A 25,966-nucleotide genomic window follows, 5' to 3' on the forward strand; every position below is an offset into this window, starting at 1 on the left:
CCTTCTATTATTGTGATGCCTGTGACTCGGTGCATCTGCATGACATATTCTAATTAAGCCATTACATAACCAAATTATTAACCTCCACATTAGGAGATCGCCAATATCACAAGATATCAGGGCCAGGGTGGAACTAGTATGTACATTACGGGTTCGGCCCCGACCGGCAGCTGCTAGGTTTCCTCCTCTAGATCTCTTCCAAACTTCCTCCGATCTTCGGCCTGAGCTGTATGAAGCAAAAAATCGTCTCACGTACGATTCAGAGGCCGAGCCCCACCCCTAGCAAAAATGGTGCGACTTAGGTCAACTAACACAAAAAAGATACATTCCACTTAATGATTGCCTTGGGGTTCCAAACACCACATGTGGAAGGTAACTTTGCTTCAAACCTAATATTTATCTTAATAAAACTTATTAAATATGTACTAATTATTTATTTAGAACCTAGTAATTTGATAGGACTAAAATCCCGAATGCATAAGCTTCAGCTTCGCCTCTGCAAGATATATACTGTAATAACTCCTATAGCTATTACGTTCAATTCTGATTTCTCTCTTCTTTATTACTTACATTAAGAACTGATTGAATGTGTTTTACTTAACTGTAGCTTCCGCAACCCATGTAAACCGTTCATACATTATTTTCTCGATGAAGACAAATATCTTATGCTACGAAAGTTCATGTTAAATAAATCAAACATTGCAACTTGATCACGAAAGTTCTCTCTCATTTGATTTATTTGCAGTACTGACTTTTGGTGTTTGAAAATAACAATAATAATGAAAGAAAATTTTGGGATTGATTTCATGTGGTGGAATAACAAATTGTCAAGCTTGTTACTGAGAGCCATTTCTGCGTCCATCACCATCTTCGACTCTCATGTCAAGTTGGGAATGTAAATGCCATCATTAGATAGGAAATAACTTAACCATACACTTGATATTTATACTAAACCAATTAATGCAAAATATAATCTACCTTATCGACTTCCAGAAAATTTAATATCCGTAGACTTTGTAATAACTATATAGCCTCGAACATTTACCTAATACATTTCATTAGTCCTAGCTCTTAATGCTACTGATATCACATGTGCAGTGAATATATATAATTGGAGGTCTCAGCAGCAATTCATCTAATATGAACCACTTGCACATCTTCTGACTTTAAATAAACTTCCAACTTCAAGTCTCCACCAAATAGAAATTTCACATGCATATACTCTGACTTTAGAATATCTTAAACTTCAAATCCTCAAGCAAAAAGAAAGATTTAGGTTCGATAGTGTTGTTACATTTTGATATGACTACTAAACTAATACTCCACATGAACTGCAGGAGTACTGACCTCAATTATATTGACGCGTTATTGAGAATTCTGTATTATAGTTGTTCAAAGGCGTGGGAGGTTTTTTAAAAAATAACACTGGTTCAAACATTCTGTAGAGATGCCTTGGATCACGGGAATTTCTAGTACTGGTGGAGGCTAAAAGGTAAGCAACTAATTAGGGTGCTAAAAAATCTATGTTATATATTCCTTTAACATTTTCAACACCACACAACCCATGTTGACTTATGTGTAAACAGCTCTGGAATGGAGTTTTGATGGTTCTTATAGCTTCGTGTGGTGATTATGGACTTAGGAGTATGTCCGGATATTGATTTTGAGACCCGTAGGTAATTTCGGCATGAATTGGCCAAAATTGGAAAGTTGAAGGTTTGGAAGGTTGAGAAGTTAAACCCAGAGTTGACTTTGTCGATACAAGGCACGAATTTTCTTTCCAAAATTTGGAATAGTCTGTTGTGTGCAAAATGTGAGGTTAATTGGATTTGGTTTGATAGGTTTCAGTATCGATTGTAGAAGTTGGAAATTCATTAGTTTCAATAGGCTTGAATTTGGGTGCGATTCGTGTTTTTGATATTGTTTGATGTGATTTGAGGCTTCGACTAAGTTCGTATTATATTTAATTAGGATGTGTTGGTATGTTTGGATGGGGTCCGGGGGGCTTCGGGTGTGATTCGGGTTGAAATCGGATTGAATTGGACTTATGGAAAATCTGTTGGGTGCAGTTCTGGTGTAACCGCACCTGCGTGGAATTAACTGCAAGTGCGGAGCAGCAGAAGTAGCCGGGAAGGCATAGATGCGACAATTGGGCAAGACTAGGTGATGACTGCAGGTGCGAGGTTGTTTCCGTGTGGGTAGGTGGTCGCAGAAGCAGATTTTGGATGGGGAAGCTATTGTCGCAGAAACGGAGAGCGCTTGGCAGGTGCGGTCCCGCAGGAGCGAACCTTGGATCGTAGAAGCAGGATTTGGCCGCACAAGCGGCTGGTCGAGAAGGTTAATGAAATTTCGCAGAAGCAAAGGAATTTCAGCAAAATGGGAGACGCAGATGCGGCTGGTGAGCCCGCAGAAACGAGAATCGCTGGGCAGACTAATATAATCGAGGGTTTGAGTCTTTTCTTCATTTTTGGACTTGTGGAGATCGGTTAGGGGCAATTTTTGAGAGGGATTTCACCATAATTCAAGAGGTAAGAAACTTTTGGTCACTTTTGTCCATTAATATTGAATACCCATTAATTTTTCCACCTAAATTATGTGTTTTTAAGTGAAATTTGCGAGGATTTTGGACTAGGTATTGTAGAGTAAGATTTGGGGATTTGAGAGTCGATTTGTGATTGTAATTAAATAATTTTGGTATGGTTGGACTCGTTATTGAATGGATGTTCGGATATTTTGAATTTTATCGGGTTCCGAGGTGTGGGTCCGGGGTTGGTTTTTGTGTTTGACCTTTTGAATTTGGTTAAAGAACTTAGCTTTATCGTATGGGATTGATTCCTATAGCTTGTATTGATTATATTAGGTTGTTTGTGACTAGATTTGAGTCGTTCTAAGGTCGATTCGTGAGGCAAAGGTTTGTTGGAGGATTGAGTTGCGCACTTTGAGGCAAGTAACACGTCTAAACTTGGTACTGAGGGTATGAATCTCTGTAATACGTGTTCTATGGTTGGTGTTGGGGTGACGCACATGCTAGGTGATGGGCGTGTGGGCGTGCACCGTGGTAATTATGACTCGGTTGATTCTGCGGTATTGTGTAGTTATCTAGTCTTGTTTTATCCGTATAATTCCTACGTGTTAGAGTAATTGAGTTGTGATTCATGTTAGGAATCATGTTAGGCTATGTGCTTATTTTGTTGGGACCCATTGAGGTTATTTCTACTGTTGAGTTATTTGCTTAACTGCAATTGTTCACTCAGTCATGTTTATTCATTTGCATATTATATATCTCAATCTCTGTTGTCATTCACTGTTACATCATGTTATCTTTATTTGTGTTGAGTAGTATGAGACTTGTGAACCCGTGAGACTCGAGAGATTGATGACTGAGTTAGACTAGAGAGCCGGATTTTGTAAGTGTTATTATGGATCGGGTTGCGCGTTGCAGCATGCCTTATAGGCTTTATATTAGCACTTGGGCAGAATCCGCCCTCCGGAGTCTGACATACCAGCAGTGAGTGCAGGCACAATGGTTTATATACACGTGCTTGGGTGAGGGGCATTGGTGCCAGGCACCCGTACAGGATTGAGTGATTGTGTGTGATGAGTGGGAATTGGAGATGGACAAATAGAGTACTCTGAGAGTGTGAGTACCTGGTTATCACTATGATACATTACATTTGACATTCATATTTGACATGCAGGCATAGAGACGTAACATTCCTCATGCTAGTTGTTCTTGGCATATTTTTATTAGTGTTTGGCTTGAATTGTTGAACTTGAAAGCATGCCTAAGTTTCTGTACGGTGAACGAGCTGAATATGGAAGTTTCTCTGGGTTATTACTGTCATTCTCTTTGTTATATTTGTGTTGTCATTATTTTGGTTGTGATTGTATCCTTCTGAGCTCGTCATTGCTTTCAGCCTAAGGTTAGTCCTGTTACTTATTGAGTACATTAGATCGGTTGTACTCATACTACACTCTGCACTTCGTGTGCAGATCCAGGTACATCTGGACGTGGTGATTGCTAGACTGGTGCTAGTACCTATTTGGAGACTTTGAGGTAGCTGATATGACGCTCGCAGACCTTGACTCTCCTTCCTTTCATTTTTATTAAGTATTGTTCTACTTTCTGAGACAGTTGTACTAGAGTTTCAGACTATGTTGTCACTCAGTAGCTCATATACTCGGTGACACCAGAATTTTAGGATGGTTGTAGTTGAGTTACAGTTATTTTTGTTAGTTCTCTATGAGATTTTTTCGTTCTTGAGCATATTGAATCATGTTATAAATTCCAATGTGTAGTTGTTTTGTGATTGTGAGCTTTCTTAGTAATGTGTTAGGCGTTGTCACGACAGGCTGAGATTTTGGGTCGTGATAGGATTCAACATCATTTTGTACACTTGTGTATAAATATACATGTAAAAAACATTAGGTTCAAATTCTGAACACATAATTATAGGTGCAATAAATTCAATGCTACCTCCGATCTACTTTATCTGATTTTTGGCCTTTTTTTGTAGTCCAAAATATTAGATATTTTCAGATTTCAAGAATGATTTTTTTTTTCAAAATTGGCATTGGAAATAGTATTGAAGTATGTGTTATACTTATTTTACAATGCAATTGAATTCAAGATTATTAAGTGAACAGTAAAGTGTTGTAGCCATGTTTATTTCATCATTTTAGAAAATTAAACCTTCTTTTATAAGATAACTTTTGGTGGAAAATATTGAATAGTTTTGGCTCCATTTTATATTTCATTGACATTTTTAAATTGAAATTACATGACAAAGTGAGATTTTTTACTGAAAGTTTGAAATAATCATTAATACTCGCAAAGTTTTCAATGAGTTATGCCGGTCACTTCGATTACTGGGAGATGCTAATCATCACATTCAAAATCCCGAAATTGCATTATGCAAGATATAAAATAAAATAAAAAAATGTGAAGAGATAGTAAAGGTTAATATGGTCAATTTCATTGCTAATTACTGGTAAAAATGGATTTTTTAATAAGTGTAAAAATAGCTAAAAAACAAATAAAGTGAACCGGAGGGAGTAAAGTTTTAGTTTAAAAAGATAGAGCTCATGATTGCACCATTTTTTGCCTTTTGATAGCTTTACTTTTCTGTACTTTTGTAAGCGTAGTCTTTATTCTTGTTTACCCTAAAATTCGAGTAACAATTAAACTTGTATTGTGGTTTTAAAGATATATGATTTAATCCAATACTAATTGGTAAACAAGGAATCTAATGTATAAATTAAGGAGTAAAGGTAAGTCAAACCAGCGTATGAGCAGACCTCGACCTCGAGCAATGGAAACCTCGAGGTAAGTGAATAAGAATAATAAAATAATAAGGCAAATCTGATGAACATTAAGCAAGAAAGTGAAATATGTATATTCTCTTGTCAATGAATCAGCCTTACAAATAATTGGGATCCCCTTTATATAGTAGGGGAATCCTAAATAAGGTACACTTCTAATTATAGTAGGGAATCGTATTATACAAATGTCTAACTGCCCAGTACAAATCCGTTCCGGAATTCACTTCGTGATCTTAGGGCCACTATGGGAATCTCGCTCTTTCTGTTATGAAACCATAACAGTATTATCTCGAGGTTTGTCATGCTTGGCCTCGGTGTTCATCAAGTACTTTGATCTTCGAGTCTTGTACTCTACCATCGGGCTCGAGTCCGGTCTATTTCGAACTTGTTCTCGAAGCGACCCGTCGAGCCTACGGAATCGGGCATACCTGATTTCATCCTGTGACGTATGCACTCGAAGTGACCGAAACGTCCCGACGGTTCGCTTCCCTAAAACATTAAATGCTTGCCAGTGGCAGTCGGCCACTAGCGCTGCCGAACGCTGTTTGCCTATAAATACAAAGCCCCTTCTTCGAATTGAGAACTTTACTTCATCTTTAAACCACCTCCTAACTTCTGTGATACCTCTTCCCCTCTTCATCTCTCTCTCTCTCTCATCACCTGCTACTTCCGCCCTTTTAGCGCCGAAAAACACCAAACTTTGCCAAACTGTTTACCCTAAAATTCGAGTAACAATTAAACTTTTATTGTAATTTTAAAGGTATGTGATTTAATCCAATACTAATTGATAAACAAAGAATCTAATGTATAAACTAAAGAGTAAAGGTAAGTCAAACCACCGTATAAGCAGACTTCTACCTCGAGCAATGGCACCTCGAGGTAGGTGAATGAGAATAATAAAATAATGAGGCAAATTTGATGAATAGTAAGCAAGAAATTAAAGTGAAATATGTATATTCTCCTGTCAATGAATCTGCCTTACAAATGATTGGGATCCCCTTTATATAGTAGGGGAATCCTAAATAAGGTACACTTCTAATTGTAGTAGGGAATCTTATTATACAACTGTCTAACCGCCTAGTACAAATCCGTTTCGAAATTCACACCGTGATCTTAGGGTCACTGCGAGAATCTCGCTCTTTCTGTTATGAAACCCTAACGATATTATCTCGAGGTTGGTCATGCTTGGCCTTGGTGTTCATCGAGTACTTCGATCTTCGAGTCTTGTACTCCGCCATCGGGCTCGAGCCCGGTCTATCTCAAACTTGTTTTCGGAGCGACCCCTCTAGCCTACGGAATCGAACATACTTGATTTCAACCGTATACAATTCCATTAATTAAGTCAGAAGACGTATAACATGAAGTTGTTTTAATCAATCGAATAAAGTGGATTATCAAGAGATTTTCCGGCACGAGATTATTTTTTTTAATTAAAGGTGGAAATATTTTTTTTAAAATTAAAATAATTATACAATTCAACTGTAACTGTCAAAAACTAATTGCACATTTTAATTTTCTCGAGGAGGATTGCAAACAAATAGTTCTCATGGCCAACCATCTTAAGACCATAGACAAGTTAAATAAAATCAACAAACATGCTTATGAAACAGAAAATGATAGTAGTACATATATTAATAAACCTCCAAAGTACACATATAAAATCAACTGTGCTTCACGACCCTGCTATTTAATTTTGCTAGTTCGCTTATTAACTAGAACCGTTAGCATAACACAATTGACAAAGTGATCATAAAAAAAAATTCATGCAAACGCCAAAATGACCGACATAACAAAACCAGAATGAGGATTAATATAATTAATCGGGTACTTCGGCTTAGCAAGTGAAGCCAGTAGGAGGATTCCTTCCACAGTTGTTGAGAACAAGGCTAAGAGAGAGTGGCACATTGAGATTTATTCCCAGCACATTTGCCCTTATGGCTGTGCACAAGCAAACCGCCGCCTCTAAATCCGCCAGCCCCGCGATCAAACTGCAGCATGGCATCGTTGGAGGACTCCCAATTACCGCGCCCACCAATCCACCGACTAAATTTGCACATACACCCAACTTCAGAGCATCTCTCGGGCACCTGCCTTGTCCATTGCCACCTCCGCCGCCATTGCCCGAACCACCTCCGTTGCCGGAGCCGCCACCATTGCCCGAGCCACCAGTGTTACTGCCATTGCCACCACCATTACCGGTGCTAGGAGGATTATGATGACAAGAGCCACAATCAGTTCCACTGACTATGACAAAGAAAAGGAGATTCAATGAGAGGAAAAGGGTAACTGAGGCTCTTGTTTTGGAAGCCATGTTACAAGGAAGCTAAGGCAGAATGTACTCGTACAAAAACTGCAAACAGAAAGTTGCAAAGATGAGATGGTTGAATTGTCTGGTACTAATGTAGGGTATTTATAGTGCAAGGAGGAAGAACAATTTACGAACAATCCCTCTTAAAATAGTAATGCGTGTGCTGCGTGGTGTTGAAAAATAAGTTTGTCATTTTTACCAATTCTTAACTGTTATAGTGCTAGGAGGATGGTTTACTACTTTTGTTGTTTACAGCTCCTCTGCTACCTTCGTAGCGTGATGTAGGTAACTAGGGAGCCTTCTATTATTGTGATGCCTGTGACTCGGTGCATCTGCATGACATATTCTAATTAAGCCATTACATAACCAAATTATTAACCTCCACATTAGGAGATCGCCAATATCACAAGATATCAGGGCCAGGGTGGAACTAGTATGTACATTACGGGTTCGGCCCCGACCGGCAGCTGCTAGGTTTCCTCCTCTAGATCTCTTCCAAACTTCCTCCGATCTTCGGCCTGAGCTGTATGAAGCAAAAAATCGTCTCACGTACGATTCAGAGGCCGAGCCCCACCCCTAGCAAAAATGGTGCGACTTAGGTCAACTAACACAAAAAAGATACATTCCACTTAATGATTGCCTTGGGGTTCCAAACACCACATGTGGAAGGTAACTTTGCTTCAAACCTAATATTTATCTTAATAAAACTTATTAAATATGTACTAATTATTTATTTAGAACCTAGTAATTTGATAGGACTAAAATCCCGAATGCATAAGCTTCAGCTTCGCCTCTGCAAGATATATACTGTAATAACTCCTATAGCTATTACGTTCAATTCTGATTTCTCTCTTCTTTATTACTTACATTAAGAACTGATTGAATGTGTTTTACTTAACTGTAGCTTCCGCAACCCATGTAAACCGTTCATACATTATTTTCTCGATGAAGACAAATATCTTATGCTACGAAAGTTCATGTTAAATAAATCAAACATTGCAACTTGATCACGAAAGTTCTCTCTCATTTGATTTATTTGCAGTACTGACTTTTGGTGTTTGAAAATAACAATAATAATGAAAGAAAATTTTGGGATTGATTTCATGTGGTGGAATAACAAATTGTCAAGCTTGTTACTGAGAGCCATTTCTGCGTCCATCACCATCTTCGACTCTCATGTCAAGTTGGGAATGTAAATGCCATCATTAGATAGGAAATAACTTAACCATACACTTGATATTTATACTAAACCAATTAATGCAAAATATAATCTACCTTATCGACTTCCAGAAAATTTAATATCCGTAGACTTTGTAATAACTATATAGCCTCGAACATTTACCTAATACATTTCATTAGTCCTAGCTCTTAATGCTACTGATATCACATGTGCAGTGAATATATATAATTGGAGGTCTCAGCAGCAATTCATCTAATATGAACCACTTGCACATCTTCTGACTTTAAATAAACTTCCAACTTCAAGTCTCCACCAAATAGAAATTTCACATGCATATACTCTGACTTTAGAATATCTTAAACTTCAAATCCTCAAGCAAAAAGAAAGATTTAGGTTCGATAGTGTTGTTACATTTTGATATGACTACTAAACTAATACTCCACATGAACTGCAGGAGTACTGACCTCAATTATATTGACGCGTTATTGAGAATTCTGTATTATAGTTGTTCAAAGGCGTGGGAGGTTTTTTAAAAAATAACACTGGTTCAAACATTCTGTAGAGATGCCTTGGATCACGGGAATTTCTAGTACTGGTGGAGGCTAAAAGGTAAGCAACTAATTAGGGTGCTAAAAAATCTATGTTATATATTCCTTTAACATTTTCAACACCACACAACCCATGTTGACTTATGTGTAAACAGCTCTGGAATGGAGTTTTGATGGTTCTTATAGCTTCGTGTGGTGATTATGGACTTAGGAGTATGTCCGGATATTGATTTTGAGACCCGTAGGTAATTTCGGCATGAATTGGCCAAAATTGGAAAGTTGAAGGTTTGGAAGGTTGAGAAGTTAAACCCAGAGTTGACTTTGTCGATACAAGGCACGAATTTTCTTTCCAAAATTTGGAATAGTCTGTTGTGTGCAAAATGTGAGGTTAATTGGATTTGGTTTGATAGGTTTCAGTATCGATTGTAGAAGTTGGAAATTCATTAGTTTCAATAGGCTTGAATTTGGGTGCGATTCGTGTTTTTGATATTGTTTGATGTGATTTGAGGCTTCGACTAAGTTCGTATTATATTTAATTAGGATGTGTTGGTATGTTTGGATGGGGTCCGGGGGGCTTCGGGTGTGATTCGGGTTGAAATCGGATTGAATTGGACTTATGGAAAATCTGTTGGGTGCAGTTCTGGTGTAACCGCACCTGCGTGGAATTAACTGCAAGTGCGGAGCAGCAGAAGTAGCCGGGAAGGCATAGATGCGACAATTGGGCAAGACTAGGTGATGACTGCAGGTGCGAGGTTGTTTCCGTGTGGGTAGGTGGTCGCAGAAGCAGATTTTGGATGGGGAAGCTATTGTCGCAGAAACGGAGAGCGCTTGGCAGGTGCGGTCCCGCAGGAGCGAACCTTGGATCGTAGAAGCAGGATTTGGCCGCACAAGCGGCTGGTCGAGAAGGTTAATGAAATTTCGCAGAAGCAAAGGAATTTCAGCAAAATGGGAGACGCAGATGCGGCTGGTGAGCCCGCAGAAACGAGAATCGCTGGGCAGACTAATATAATCGAGGGTTTGAGTCTTTTCTTCATTTTTGGACTTGTGGAGATCGGTTAGGGGCAATTTTTGAGAGGGATTTCACCATAATTCAAGAGGTAAGAAACTTTTGGTCACTTTTGTCCATTAATATTGAATACCCATTAATTTTTCCACCTAAATTATGTGTTTTTAAGTGAAATTTGCGAGGATTTTGGACTAGGTATTGTAGAGTAAGATTTGGGGATTTGAGAGTCGATTTGTGATTGTAATTAAATAATTTTGGTATGGTTGGACTCGTTATTGAATGGATGTTCGGATATTTTGAATTTTATCGGGTTCCGAGGTGTGGGTCCGGGGTTGGTTTTTGTGTTTGACCTTTTGAATTTGGTTAAAGAACTTAGCTTTATCGTATGGGATTGATTCCTATAGCTTGTATTGATTATATTAGGTTGTTTGTGACTAGATTTGAGTCGTTCTAAGGTCGATTCGTGAGGCAAAGGTTTGTTGGAGGATTGAGTTGCGCACTTTGAGGCAAGTAACACGTCTAAACTTGGTACTGAGGGTATGAATCTCTGTAATACGTGTTCTATGGTTGGTGTTGGGGTGACGCACATGCTAGGTGATGGGCGTGTGGGCGTGCACCGTGGTAATTATGACTCGGTTGATTCTGCGGTATTGTGTAGTTATCTAGTCTTGTTTTATCCGTATAATTCCTACGTGTTAGAGTAATTGAGTTGTGATTCATGTTAGGAATCATGTTAGGCTATGTGCTTATTTTGTTGGGACCCATTGAGGTTATTTCTATTGTTGAGTTATTTGCTTAACTGCAATTGTTCACTCAGTCATGTTTATTCATTTGCATATTATATATCTCAATCTCTGTTGTCATTCACTGTTACATCATGTTATCTTTATTTGTGTTGAGTAGTATGAGACTTGTGAACCCGTGAGACTCGAGAGATTGATGACTGAGTTAGACTAGAGAGCCGGATTTTGTAAGTGTTATTATGGATCGGGTTGCGCGTTGCAGCATGCCTTATAGGCTTTATATTAGCACTTGGGCAGAATCCGCCCTCCGGAGTCTGACATACCAGCAGTGAGTGCAGGCACAATGGTTTATATACACGTGCTTGGGTGAGGGGCATTGGTGCCAGGCACCCGTACAGGATTGAGTGATTGTGTGTGATGAGTGGGAATTGGAGATGGACAAATAGAGTACTCTGAGAGTGTGAGTACCTGGGATTATCACTATGATACATTACATTTGACATTCATATTTGACATGCAGGCATAGAGACGTAACATTCCTCATGCTAGTTGTTCTTGGCATATTTTTATTAGTGTTTGGCTTGAATTGTTGAACTTGAAAGCATGCCTAAGTTTCTGTACGGTGAACGAGCTGAATATGGAAGTTTCTCTGGGTTATTACTGTCATTCTCTTTGTTATATTTGTGTTGTCATTATTTTGGTTATGATTGTATCCTTCTGAGCTCGTCATTGCTTTCAGCCTAAGGTTAGTCCTGTTACTTATTGAGTACATTAGATCGGTTGTACTCATACTACACTCTGCACTTCGTGTGCAGATCCAGGTACATCTGGACGTGGTGATTGCTAGACTGGTGCTAGTACCTATTTGGAGACTTTGAGGTAGCTGATATGACGCTCGCAGACCTTGACTCTCCTTCCTTTCATTTTTATTAAGTATTGTTCTACTTTCTGAGACAGTTGTACTAGAGTTTCAGACTATGTTGTCACTCAGTAGCTCATATACTCGGTGACACCAGAATTTTAGGATGGTTGTAGTTGAGTTACAGTTATTTTTGTTAGTTCTCTATGAGATTTTTTCGTTCTTGAGCATATTGAATCATGTTATAAATTCCAATGTGTAGTTGTTTTGTGATTGTGAGCTTTCTTAGTAATGTGTTAGGCGTTGTCACGACAGGCTGAGATTTTGGGTCGTGATAGGATTCAACATCATTTTGTACACTTGTGTATAAATATACATGTAAAAAACATTAGGTTCAAATTCTGAACACATAATTATAGGTGCAATAAATTCAATGCTACCTCCGATCTACTTTATCTGATTTTTGGCCTTTTTTTGTAGTCCAAAATATTAGATATTTTCAGATTTCAAGAATGATTTTTTTTTTCAAAATTGGCATTGGAAATAGTATTGAAGTATGTGTTATACTTATTTTACAATGCAATTGAATTCAAGATTATTAAGTGAACAGTAAAGTGTTGTAGCCATGTTTATTTCATCATTTTAGAAAATTAAACCTTCTTTTATAAGATAACTTTTGGTGGAAAATATTGAATAGTTTTGGCTCCATTTTATATTTCATTGACATTTTTAAATTGAAATTACATGACAAAGTGAGATTTTTTACTGAAAGTTTGAAATAATCATTAATACTCGCAAAGTTTTCAATGAGTTATGCCGGTCACTTCGATTACTGGGAGATGCTAATCATCACATTCAAAATCCCGAAATTGCATTATGCAAGATATAAAATAAAATAAAAAAATGTGAAGAGATAGTAAAGGTTAATATGGTCAATTTCATTGCTAATTACTTGTAAAAATGGATTTTTTAATAAGTGTAAAAATAGCTAAAAAACAAATAAAGTGAACCGGAGGGAGTAAAGTTTTAGTTTAAAAAGATAGAGCTCATGATTGCACCATTTTTTGCCTTTTGATAGCTTTACTTTTCTGTACTTTTGTAAGCGTAGTCTTTATTCTTGTTTACCCTAAAATTCGAGTAACAATTAAACTTGTATTGTGGTTTTAAAGATATATGATTTAATCCAATACTAATTGGTAAACAAGGAATCTAATGTATAAATTAAGGAGTAAAGGTAAGTCAAACCAGCGTATGAGCAGACCTCGACCTCGAGCAATGGAAACCTCGAGGTAAGTGAATAAGAATAATAAAATAATAAGGCAAATCTGATGAACATTAAGCAAGAAAGTGAAATATGTATATTCTCTTGTCAATGAATCAGCCTTACAAATAATTGGGATCCCCTTTATATAGTAGGGGAATCCTAAATAAGGTACACTTCTAATTATAGTAGGGAATCGTATTATACAAATGTCTAACTGCCCAGTACAAATCCGTTCCGGAATTCACTTCGTGATCTTAGGGCCACTATGGGAATCTCGCTCTTTCTGTTATGAAACCATAACAGTATTATCTCGAGGTTTGTCATGCTTGGCCTCGGTGTTCATCAAGTACTTTGATCTTCGAGTCTTGTACTCTACCATCGGGCTCGAGTCCGGTCTATTTCGAACTTGTTCTCGAAGCGACCCGTCGAGCCTACGGAATCGGGCATACCTGATTTCATCCTGTGACGTATGCACTCGAAGTGACCGAAACGTCCCGACGGTTCGCTTCCCTAAAACATTAAATGCTTGCCAGTGGCAGTCGGCCACTAGCGCTGCCGAACGCTGTTTGCCTATAAATACAAAGCCCCTTCTTCGAATTGAGAACTTTACTTCATCTTTAAACCACCTCCTAACTTCTGTGATACCTCTTCCCCTCTTCATCTCTCTCTCTCTCATCACCTGCTACTTCCGCCCTTTTAGCGCCGAAAAACACCAAACTTTGCCAAACTGTTTACCCTAAAATTCGAGTAACAATTAAACTTTTATTGTAATTTTAAAGGTATGTGATTTAATCCAATACTAATTGATAAACAAAGAATCTAATGTATAAACTAAAGAGTAAAGGTAAGTCAAACCACCGTATAAGCAGACTTCTACCTCGAGCAATGGCACCTCGAGGTAGGTGAATGAGAATAATAAAATAATGAGGCAAATTTGATGAATAGTAAGCAAGAAATTAAAGTGAAATATGTATATTCTCCTGTCAATGAATCTGCCTTACAAATGATTGGGATCCCCTTTATATAGTAGGGGAATCCTAAATAAGGTACACTTCTAATTGTAGTAGGGAATCTTATTATACAACTGTCTAACCGCCTAGTACAAATCCGTTTCGAAATTCACACCGTGATCTTAGGGTCACTGCGAGAATCTCGCTCTTTCTGTTATGAAACCCTAACGATATTATCTCGAGGTTGGTCATGCTTGGCCTTGGTGTTCATCGAGTACTTCGATCTTCGAGTCTTGTACTCCGCCATCGGGCTCGAGCCCGGTCTATCTCAAACTTGTTTTCGGAGCGACCCCTCTAGCCTACGGAATCGAACATACTTGATTTCAACCGTATACAATTCCATTAATTAAGTCAGAAGACGTATAACATGAAGTTGTTTTAATCAATCGAATAAAGTGGATTATCAAGAGATTTTCCGGCACGAGATTATTTTTTTTAATTAAAGGTGGAAATATTTTTTTTAAAATTGAAATAATTATACAATTCAACTGTAACTGTCAAAAACTAATTGCACATTTTAATTTTCTCGAGGAGGATTGCAAACAAATAGTTCTCATGGCCAACCATCTTAAGACCATAGACAAGTTAAATAAAATCAACAAACATGCTTATGAAACAGTAAATGATAGTAGTACATATATTAATAAACCTCCAAAGTACACATATAAAATCAACTGTGCTTCACGACCCTGCTATTTAATTTTGCTAGTTCGCTTATTAACTAGAACCGTTAGCATAACACAATTGACAAAGTGATCATAAAAAAAAATTCATGCAAACGCCAAAATGACCGACATAACAAAACCAGAATGAGGATTAATATAATTAATCGGGTACTTCGGCTTAGCAAGTGAAGCCAGTAGGAGGATTCCTTCCACAGTTGTTGAGAACAAGGCTAAGAGAGAGTGGCACATTGAGATTTATTCCCAGCACATTTGCCCTTATGGCTGTGCACAAGCAAACCGCCGCCTCTAAATCCGCCAGCCCCGCGATCAAACTGCAGCATGGCATCGTTGGAGGACTCCCAATTACCGCGCCCACCAATCCACCGACTAAATTTGCACATACACCCAACTTCAGAGCATCTCTCGGGCACCTGCCTTGTCCATTGCCACCTCCGCCGCCATTGCCCGAACCACCTCCGTTGCCGGAGCCGCCACCATTGCCCGAGCCACCAGTGTTACTGCCATTGCCACCACCATTACCGGTGCTAGGAGGATTATGATGACAAGAGCCACAATCAGTTCCACTGACTATGACAAAGAAAAGGAGATTCAATGAGAGGAAAAGGGTAACTGAGGCTCTTGTTTTGGAAGCCATGTTACAAGGAAGCTAAGGCAGAATGTACTCGTACAAAAACTGCAAACAGAAAGTTGCAAAGATGAGATGGTTGAATTGTCTGGTACTAATGTAGGGTATTTATAGTGCAAGGAGGAAGAACAATTTACGAACAATCCCACCTAAGCTTAGGGTGAGATATTAAACTAGTAATGCGTGCGGTGCATGGTGTTGAAAAAAAGGTTTGTCATTGTTACCAACTCTTACATGATTTACTATACTTTTGTTGTTTACAGCTCCTCTTCTACCTAGGTAACTAGGGAACCTTCTATATTATTGTATGTAAATTACGGGTTTGGCCCCGACCGACAGCTACTAGGTTTCCTCATCTCTTCTAAATTTCCCCCGGTCTTTGGCCTGAGCTGTATGAGGCAAAAAGCCATCCCACATACAATTCAAAGGCCGAGCGCTACCCCAACAGAAAGGGTGCGACTTAGGTCAACTAACATAAATAAGATACAGTTCACTCAATGATTGCCTTTGGGTTTCGAACTCCTTATGGGGAAGGGGTTGAGTGTGACGACCTGGCCAGTCGTCTCATGAGTTACCGCTCCGTTTCCCCCATTTCTACTTCTTATTGCATTGTCTATCAGTTCTATGTGTGATCGGGTTGGTTGGCTCGTGTTCGGAAAGAATTTGGTAAGGTTTGAGACACTTAGTCTCTTTTGAGGAAGCTTAAGTTGGAAAAGACAACTGGATGTTGACTTATGTGTTAGAGGGCTCGGATGTGAATTCTGATGGTTCGGATAGCTCCGGGAGGTGATTTGGGACTTAGGAGCCTCATCAGAATGAGTTTTGGAGGTTCAGAGTAGATTTATGGTATTTTGACGATTTCCAGTTGATAGGCGAGATTTTGATATAGGGGTCGGAATGGAATTTCGAGAGTTGCAGTAGTTCCTTGGTGTCATTTGGAATGTGTGTGCAAAATTCAGGTCATTCGGACGTGGTTTGGTTGGGTTTTTGATCAAAGGCGGAATTCGGAAGATTTTTGGAAACTTAGGCTTGAATCCGATGTGTTTTGGTTGATTCAATGTTGTTTGAGGTGTTTTGAAGATTGATATAAGTTTGAATAAGATTTTTGGATATGTTGGTGCTTTTGGTTGAGGTCTCGGGGGCCTCGGGGGGATTTCAGATGGTCGACGGAGAGTTGGAGTTTTTGGTGAGCTGCAGATTTTTGGTGCTTCTGGTATTTCCGCACCTGCGGATTGGGGACCGCAGGTGCGACGCCGCATATGCGGGAAAGTAGTCGTAGAAGCAGAAGCTGGTGAACTTGGCAGGAACCGCAGAAGCGGTCTAGGAGCCGCACCTGCGATGGCGCATGTGCGGATATTTCATCGCAGATGCAGAATGGACAGTTTAAGTGATTTTCGTAGAAGCGCTTCAAGGACCACAAATGTGGTACCGCAGAAGCGGGTATATGGCCGCAGATGCGAAAATGCCTGGGCCAGAAGGTATAAATTGTGTCCTTTGCGATGTTGAGCTATTTCACCATTTTTGAGTCGGCTTTGGAGCTTTTTGGACGATTTTGAAAAGGGATTTCAAGAGAACTTCATTGAGGTAAGGATTTTGGACCTAAAACCCATTCCTATGGTATTTGTCACACCTCCTTTTTGCGCGCCCCGCCCCCGAGGGGTAAGATGCGCGGGTGGAGTTTTTCCAATTTAAGTGACAATATTCAAAATGGGATTATTTATTTAATTCAGAGTCGCCACTTGGGAAAGGTTTGGTTTTTGGTGTCCCAAGTCACCGGTTTATCTTGAATCCCAAATCGAGGAAATTTTCGACTTTTCCAAATGAAGTCTGCGAACCAGAAATTCTAAGTAAGGAATTCTGTTGACCCGAGGGAAGGTGTTAGGCATCCTCGAATCCCGTGGTTCTAGCACGGTCGCTTAAATTGTTATAATGGCTAAGTATCTGATTTAAATACAGGTTGTGACTTATGTGCTTTTATTAAGTTTAAACCGCTTTTATTATTATCATTTGTTTTATAGAATTGCAACGTCGTGAAAATGCACCTCAAACCACGTCACAGTCAATGCGCCCGTAGTTGTTAACACATTTCGACTCCATCGAGATTTGGATTCGGGTCACATCAATGTGCACCCAAGTTTAACAGTGTAATTTATTAAGGGCGCCTAAGGGGGTCTAGTGCGTTATTATTTGTGGAAGGCCATGAAATTTATTAAATGGCCTATCCTGAATTCTAGATAATTATCAAGGTTATTTATTGAGGACCCCGCGATTTTCATCTCATTTGGCGAGGCTCGTCTCATTTTTTTAGAAGGAACATCCTAAAGCGATTACATTTCTAATGTGTTTATCTCTAAAAAAATAGAAGAAAAGATGCGTGCTATTTTTACTATGTGTTTGGCCCAAATCCAGATTTTTAGCTAATCATCCAATTAATTATTTACGGGATGAAGAAACATTGTACCTCATGTAAGCATGCTTTGAACTTGATAAAAGAAACGTATATGGGATTGATGAAATGCTATGACTGTTACAAGAGCTCCTTAACTTTAACTTATTCAAACAAGATTAATTAAGATTGCTTGTTAAGAAATGCGACTAATGGTATTTTACTCATCCTATAAACTGCTTCACGCAAACTGAAACTCAAGAGTTTGAAACTGTATTGTCTTTAGCTAAATCTTAAACAATCATTTGCCCCTACATATTCAAAACATGCTGAAATGGCGATTTTGAGTTAGCAATTGTATTAAAATGGCTGCACATTTCATGGATTGTATTTACATCTTATGTACTACCAAACGAATAAAATGTCACAGCTCCAGATGGGCATAAACTTTAATTAAGTACAACCTTACTAATGTGTCTCTATTAGGCTAACAGACCAAGAAACTGCATATCTTAACAACATTAAAAAAGGCAATTCGTAAGCAATACAACAGGTGATTATAACTCCTTCAAATCTTTTGATTCATGCTTTCATTGTTACATCAAATGCGAGTCTTAGTATGTACCTGGATATTGGATACAACAGGAGAAGCAAGGGGTCAGTAGGGCAATAGAAGCGATACCAAACAACAGCAGTAACAGCAGGTGCCAAATAGAACAGAAATCCCAGTGCAAGAGGCCAATAAAGCCAATGGAGGAGAGGCAGAATGAGACAAATTCCCAGTAGTAATGGAGTCAGAGAATCAAGCAATCCAATTCCAGGGGAAGCCAACAAACAAATCCAAACAATAGACTTAACTGACACTTGAAGGAAAACAGGACTAACTTGGACAGTTTGAACAAAATGAGAATCGACAAACAGTAGGGAGAAGACAATTCCTGATTTTTGTGATATCTCTTTCCCTATCTCCTTTCTTTTCAAGTTCTAATATCAGTCCTCAATTTGAAATCTATTTGGTTTATCAAAGAGAAAACTTTTCCAGTTTCTGTTTTCAGAATTTGAAACTTTCAGATGTTCCCTCTCATTGCCTCTCTCTATCTCTGTATGCTTTTTCTGTGTATCTCTATCAACTCTCTCTTTCAAAACTCCTCACAGTGTGTGTGGGTTTCTTCTCTAATCCCCCCTGTCCTAATCTCAGATCCTCCCCTTTTATAAGCCTCCACATCAAAACTTTTACAGCCTGTTAGATTAATCAGATACCCCTCCCATGTGCCCATTACTTTTCAGTTTCCACTCAACTATTTAAGTATTAATCCCATGACATTCCCTTAGCAGGCTTTAACTTTTTTACTTTATTATCTAAAAGCAAGTATGGGCAGTAAAATATATCTGACAGCATATACTGTCAGATTGTTTAAAACTTAAAAGCTTCTTAATGCAGAAAAACAGGCTGTGCACAAGGCACATGAGGTGCACCAATGCACATGCTGTGCACGAGTGCACATGCCTTCCAATTCAGGATTTAAACATAAACAATCCCTTTTTACATTGACTGGTCCAAATCAACAGCTATAGGTAAACGAAACTGATTCTGAATTGATTTCAACAAATGTTCAACAGAAGCAAATCGATTTACTATGCTCAGACAGTTGAAATTAATTGACGACACATGTCGACTCGACTATATTAGCATTATCGTACACAATCGTAGCCGAAAATCAAACATTCAGAAATATAGGATACATGACTCGACTTATACTGATTAAAATAGAATGGTGCATCCGAGGAATCAGTTAGTTAGTACAAATTGGAATACAACCAATACGCATGTCGTATCAGAATAGGAGGAGAAGGATTCAGACAAACACAGATGTTCAAACAGAGTGGACGAACAAAAGTTGATAAAAATTCAAAACACAAATTGACACAAAACATGAACAGACATCTAATCCCTCACATGGACCAAACAAATAAGGGAAGAAGGCAGACTCACCTCAAATCTTGAAAAATCGGAAACCTTGAACCGGACTTGGACAGACTTTCTTAAGGCTGAACGGACTTTAATCGAAGTGTTTCTCAGATGAGAAACACTTCGATTAAGGTCCCTTGGACCTTAATTTCTTTGGCTCGAACGGGTATGAACTAGTGACGAGGAACTACAAAGTTCCAAAACTCAGATCCGGGATTCATGTTTCCCTGGTTAGATTCGGACCAAACCAAGTATGGTTCGGTCACGAGGGGGGTCTGGGGAGTATCTGGTACAAAACTGGGGTTGGTTGGGTCAGATCGAGTTTTGACTCGAATCTTCGAATGAAGATTCGAGGACCTGGGGGGTGATTCGAAACATGGGGTTGGTAGATTTGGGTTCAGGATGGCCTGGGGGTCCTATGGTGTTCAAGGGAAGGTCACCGGCATCCATGCCGCCGGCTTTCATGGCGGAAGTATGCAGAGGCGGCTAGGGTTTTAGGTGTTGTGGTGAAGACGACGAAGGCTGGGGTTTGGATAGGGGGGGCAGGGTAGTGTTATGCGCTTATATAGTTAGTGGGCAAGTGGATCCTGGCCGTTGGATGAGACGAGATGAAGGGCCAGGATCCTTCGGCTAACAGGGAACGACGTCGTTTCAAGGGTAAGGGGTTGGGGTCGGTCCGGGTGTAAATGGGTCGGGTTTGTTGATGGGTTATGGGGATTGATCTTGGCCGTTGATCACTCTGAGATCAACGGCCCAGATCAGGCACGACTCAAACGACGTCGTTTGGACGTCCTGGGCATCAGGTGACCTGGGCTGGGCAGGCCTGGGTCTTGGGCTGTTTGTTTGGGCCAATTTTGTTAAAATTGGCCCAAGTCCGGAAGGGGTCTTTTCTTTATTTTTTTTTTTTTTTTTTTCTTCTTATTTATTTTAAAACAAAGCTAAGCCAAAAAAAATCAAATTAAAATTAAATACACACTCAAATACAATTATTTGCACACATACTAAAATATTTCAAAACCGGTAAAGTCAAACCAAATAAAATCACGGACGAAAATGCCTATTCACGATTTTCTATTTAACGACCGAATTACGGTTTGAAATACGCAGGACACATATATATTTTTTGAATTTTATTTTAATAAAGTAAATAAATAAGAATGGGCCAAAATCACAAATAAATCCACAAGGTGCCGTACAGAAATCCGAAATTGTACAGCAGGGCCAATTATATTTGTTTTTTTATTTCTTTTTGGAGTGATTGTCGTGTGAAACAAAAATCACGTGCTCACAGCTGCCCCTCTTTGTTCGGAAACACGAAGGGTTTTCGTGCAAAGATCAAGTGAGCGTGTATGAGCGATTTTTGCCTATAGACCACTCCGTATGAAGCATTTTTTGAAAGATCTGACCGAATCTTGCTTCAAAGATTTCCTACATATCCTGGGCTAAACAGGAATCAGGTCAATGTAGTTCGAGAAGTTTTGGTAGCTGGGGCTACCCTGGGACTGCAATGCTTGCCGCTACTGCTGCTGCTGTTGTCACTGCTACGTCACTGACCGCCTTATTACAACCAAGCGAAAATTGGAAACTGAACTTAACTACTTTTATGCATGTCAACTGCTAGTTACAAGATTCCTATCTATGATTCTTTTACGACTTGATCTTGGGTCTTAGCTGATTCTGCTTGTAGACTCTGATCTGAATCTTGATGCTTGCGAGCTGTGGCGACTTGTTTTTTAATCTCCGGGATACCGAATAAAATGTGACCGGCAGAGGTCAGGACGTTAGTCAAATGTTGGAGTCGATTTGCTTTCCCTTTACTCTGATATCTCGGGATATCTCTTTTTTGTCTTTTTCTTCTTTGATTCCGAACTGGGATTCATCTCGTGGGTCATTTCGATTCATGTGGCTCGAGGTCAGACCTGCGGGAGAAAACAAACGAACGAAATTTTCTGCCCCAGTTTCACTAGGAAAATTTCGTTAATTATTCACTAGGTAGTTCATAAAATTGATGAAAGAGGATATGCATGCTCAGTGCAGGGTTGGAGCCCTAATATCGACTAGCTGGGGAAAAGTTCAGTGTAGGGTTTAAAACCCTAGCGCCGAACAAAGGGAGAATTCAGTTTAGGGTTTAAAACCCTAATGCTGATTGCATGGAAAAGCTCAGTTTAGAGTTTAAAACTCTAATGCTGGCTAAAAGGAAAAAGTTCAGTTTAGGGTTTAAAACCCTGATGCTGACTAAAAGAGAATTCAGTTTAGGGTTTAAAACCCTAATGCTGATTGCATGGAAAAGCTCAGTTTAGAGTTTAAAACTCTAATGCTGGCTAAAAGGAAAAAGTTCAGTTTAGGGTTTAAAACCCTAATGCTGACTAAAGGAAAATTCAGTTTAGGGTTTAAAACCCTAATGCTGATTGCATGGGAAAAAGCTCAGTTTAGAGTTTAAAACTCTAATGCTGGCTAAAAGGAAAAAGTTCAGTTTAGGGTTTAAAACCCTAATGCTGACTAAAGAGAATTCAGTTTAGAGTTTAAAACCCTAATGCTGACTAAAGGAAAATACAGTTTAGGGTTTAAAACCCTAATGCTGATTGCATGGAAAAGCTCAGTTTAGAGTTTAAAACTCTAATGCTGGCTAAAAGGAAAAAGTTCAGTTTAGGGTTTAAAACCCTAATGCTGACTAAAGGAAAATTCAGTTTAGGGTTTAAAACCCTAATGCTGATTGCATGGAAAAGCTCAGTTTAGAGTTTAAAACTCTAATGCTGGCTAAAAGGAAAAAGTTCAGTTTAGGGTTTAAAACCCTGATGCTGACTAAAAGAGAATTCAGTTTAGGGTTTAAAACCCTAATGCTGATTGCATGGAAAAAAGCTCAGTTTAGAGTTTAAAACTCTAATGCTGGCTAAAAGGAAAAAGTTCAGTTTAGGGTTTAAAACCCTAATGCTGACTAAAGAGAATTCAGTTTAGAGTTTAAAACCCTAATGCTGACTAAAGGAAAATTCAGTTTAGGGTTTAAAACCCTAATGCTGATTGCATGGAAAAGCTCAGTTTAGAGTTTAAAACTCTAATGCTGGCTAAAAGGAAAAAGTTCAGTTTAGGGTTTAAAACCCTAATGCTGACTAAAGGAAAATTCAGTTTAGGGTTTAAAACCCTAATGCTGATTGCATGGAAAAGCTCAGTTTAGAGTTTAAAACTCTAATGCTGGCTAAAAGGAAAAAGTTCAGTTTAGGGTTTAAAACCCTAATGCTGACTAAAGAGAATTCAGTTTAGAGTTTAAAACCCTAATGCTGACTAAAGGAAAATTCAGTTTAGGGTTTAAAACCCTAATGCTGACTAAAGGAAAATTCAGTTTAGGGTTTAAAACCCTAATGCTGACTAAAGGAAAATTCAGTTTAGGGTTTAAAACCCTAATGCTGATTGCATGGAAAAGCTCAGTTTAGAGTTTAAAACTCTAATGCTGGCTAAAAGGAAAAAGTTCAGTTTAGGGTTTAAAACCCTAATGCTGACTAAAGGAAAATTCAGTTTAGGGTTTAAAACCCTAATGCTGATTGCATTGGAAAAGCTCAGTTTAGAGTTTAAAACTCTAATGCTGGCTAAAAGGAAAAAGTTCAGTTTAGGGTTTAAAACCCTAATGCTGACTAAAGGAAAATTCAGTTTAGGGTTTAAAACCCTAATGCTGATTGCATGGAAAAGCTCAGTTTAGAGTTTAAAACTCTAATGCTGGCTGAAAGGGAAAAGTTCAGTTTAGGGTTTTAAAACCCTAATGCTGACTAAAGGAAAATTCAGTTTAGGGTTTAAAACCCTAATGCTGATTGCATGGAAAAGCTCAGTTTAGAGTTTAAAACTCTAATGCTGGCTGAAAGGGAAAAGTTCAGTTTAGGGTTTAAAACCCTAATGCTGACTAAAAGGAAAATTCAGTTTAGGGTTTAAAACCCTAATGCTGATTGCATTGGAAAAGCTCAGTTTAGAGTTTAAAACTCTAATGCTGGCTAAAAGGAAAAAGTTCAGTTTAGGGTTTAAAACCCTAATGCTGACTGGCTGGGGATAAAGCTCGAGAATACTACACGATCTATTTTTGAGTTTTCTTGTTTTAGATAAAAGGGAGTTTCGTGGAAGCTTACCTTTCGAGTGAATTCCTTATTGCCAAAATGTTTCTTGTACCTTCCTCTTTGGGCGACACCTGCTTCTTGCACGGTTGTCTTGGATTATACCTGTTTCAACTTTTCAGATAAAGAACAATTGTTAGTTCGGAAATGACGGTTGGTTCGGTGACCTTGATCGTTCCCAATTGCTTTGTTGCATCTCATATTTCTGTTGCGAAATCGCGCCATTGATTTGATTCGAATGGCGAAACCTTTAGACCGCTTAGGCTTGTATTTCCAGATTCTGTGATGATTTGCCTCGTAAGGCTCTTTTTTTTTTGTTGTCCCGTTTTGCTTGGAGGTCCTCAACGGGGATTTTATTGGAGGTATTTTGTGGGGATTTGTACAAAAGGGAAGCTTTGTGGGGAATATTTACAAAGTGGATTCTTTGTGGGGAATTTTGTACAATGGGCATGCTGGGGATTTATTTCAAAGTGGGATTTCTAGGATTTGTTGGGGTAAGCTTGTTGGGGATGTCTACAAAAGGACCCGCTGGGATGTGCTGGGGAGGTTCCATTTTTTCCCTTTTTTTTTTTTTTTTTTTTTTTATAATTTTATAATTTGGGGGGATTCTGTGGGAGATTGTACAAGACTCTGTTGGGATTTGTACAGGGGGGAGACTCTGTGGGGATTCGTCCGAAGGTGGACTTGCTGGGGAAGATTTCAAGATTTCTCTCTTTTCCTTTTCTCCGGAACACCATCAAACGTCATGATTCATCATGCTTGGGTAATCATATCAACGAGATGAGGTGCTTTCCTTCATGAGACGGGATTCCGTGTAAACAAACCATGCCACCTACCCTTTCCGGTGTGTCCTGAACTCGGGGTTAAAATGCAAAAGGGATTCGAAAAGAAACAAAGCAGGGGAAAACAAATCAGAAAAGAAATACCCTTTTCGGGGAGAGAAAGACTTATCTGAGGAAGATAACGTTGGCTTTAAATGACATGACATGCCCTTTGGACTGGACGTCTGACCTTCTAAGAGCTTGCGTTTTCCTGAACCAGAAACGGACCTGTGATTCCAAACTGGTGGCATTCTGCCGAGACTTTCTTGGGGTGGCGTCATCCTTTTCGGCCGACAGCGCCCTTTGCGGGTTTTCGCTGGCTGACCTCTCTCATTTCTCTCCCTGTCGTTGCTCGATAGCACTCTTTGCGAGTTTTTACTAAACAAGCTCTCTCATTTTGGTTTCTCTTCTCCCGTCGCCTCGTGGTGCCCGAAGGTTTTCACCGCCGAGACTCTCTCATTTTATTTCTCTCAACTCAGGGTGTGCTGGTTTCCTTTGGTGATGCTTATTGGTTTCCCACCATCTTTGGTAATTGATTTGAAGGCTTGTGCCTGGTGAAGAGAGGTAGCTGATACTAAACTTCTCAAGTGTCTGACATGCCCCGGTTTTCAATTTCAGGGTGAATGGGATTTTGTTGTTGGTGTGACTGAACCTCAGGGAGAGGCTGCCTACGTATCCTTTCGGAATCAAGTCAAACGTAGTTCAGGCCTCAATCAATGTTTTGTTTTTTTTTTTTTTTTTTTTTTTTTTTTTTGAGAGGATTGGGTAGTGTTTAGGGAGCAGTGGGGAATAAAACCTTTGCCATTTTCGAATGTGTCAGGACCACCGGAGTATGATTTAGACGTAGTACCTCTTGACTGCATCTGCATTTACTGCTGTGTCGGGGTCATTTCCTTCGATATCACCTAAATACAATGCTCCCCGCGGCAGTATCTTCCTCACAATGTATGGGCCTTTCCAATTTGGGGCAAACTTTCCTCTTGCTTCTTCATGATGCGGCAGAATACGCCTCAGTACCAATTGTCCTACTTCGAAATTCCGAGGTCGGACTTTCTTGTTGTAAGCACGGGCCATCCTTCGTTGGTATAACTGTCCGTGACAAACTGCAGCCATCCGCTTTTCATCAATCAACGTCAATTGCTCCA

At 39.2% G+C, this 25,966-nt stretch overlaps 2 protein-coding genes across 2 annotated transcripts; both read right to left on the minus strand.

Annotated features, from left to right (window-relative positions):
• Nucleotides 1–6,903: 6,903 nt before the first annotated feature.
• LOC138886925 (14 kDa proline-rich protein DC2.15-like) lies at nt 6,904–7,757 on the minus strand. The gene has a single exon (XM_070168607.1). The coding sequence runs from the start codon at nt 7,631–7,633 to the stop codon at nt 7,157–7,159; it is 477 nt and encodes a 158-aa protein (XP_070024708.1). The 5' UTR covers nt 7,634–7,757; the 3' UTR covers nt 6,904–7,156.
• A 7,231-nt stretch (nt 7,758–14,988) lies between these two features.
• LOC104232051 (14 kDa proline-rich protein DC2.15-like) lies at nt 14,989–15,648 on the minus strand. The gene has a single exon (XM_009785143.2). The coding sequence runs from the start codon at nt 15,558–15,560 to the stop codon at nt 15,084–15,086; it is 477 nt and encodes a 158-aa protein (XP_009783445.1). The 5' UTR covers nt 15,561–15,648; the 3' UTR covers nt 14,989–15,083.
• Nucleotides 15,649–25,966: the final 10,318 nt, after the last annotated feature.

This window comes from Nicotiana sylvestris, chromosome 3, assembly GCF_000393655.2.
Source record: "Nicotiana sylvestris chromosome 3, ASM39365v2, whole genome shotgun sequence".
Classification (NCBI taxonomy): domain Eukaryota; kingdom Viridiplantae; phylum Streptophyta; class Magnoliopsida; order Solanales; family Solanaceae; genus Nicotiana; species Nicotiana sylvestris.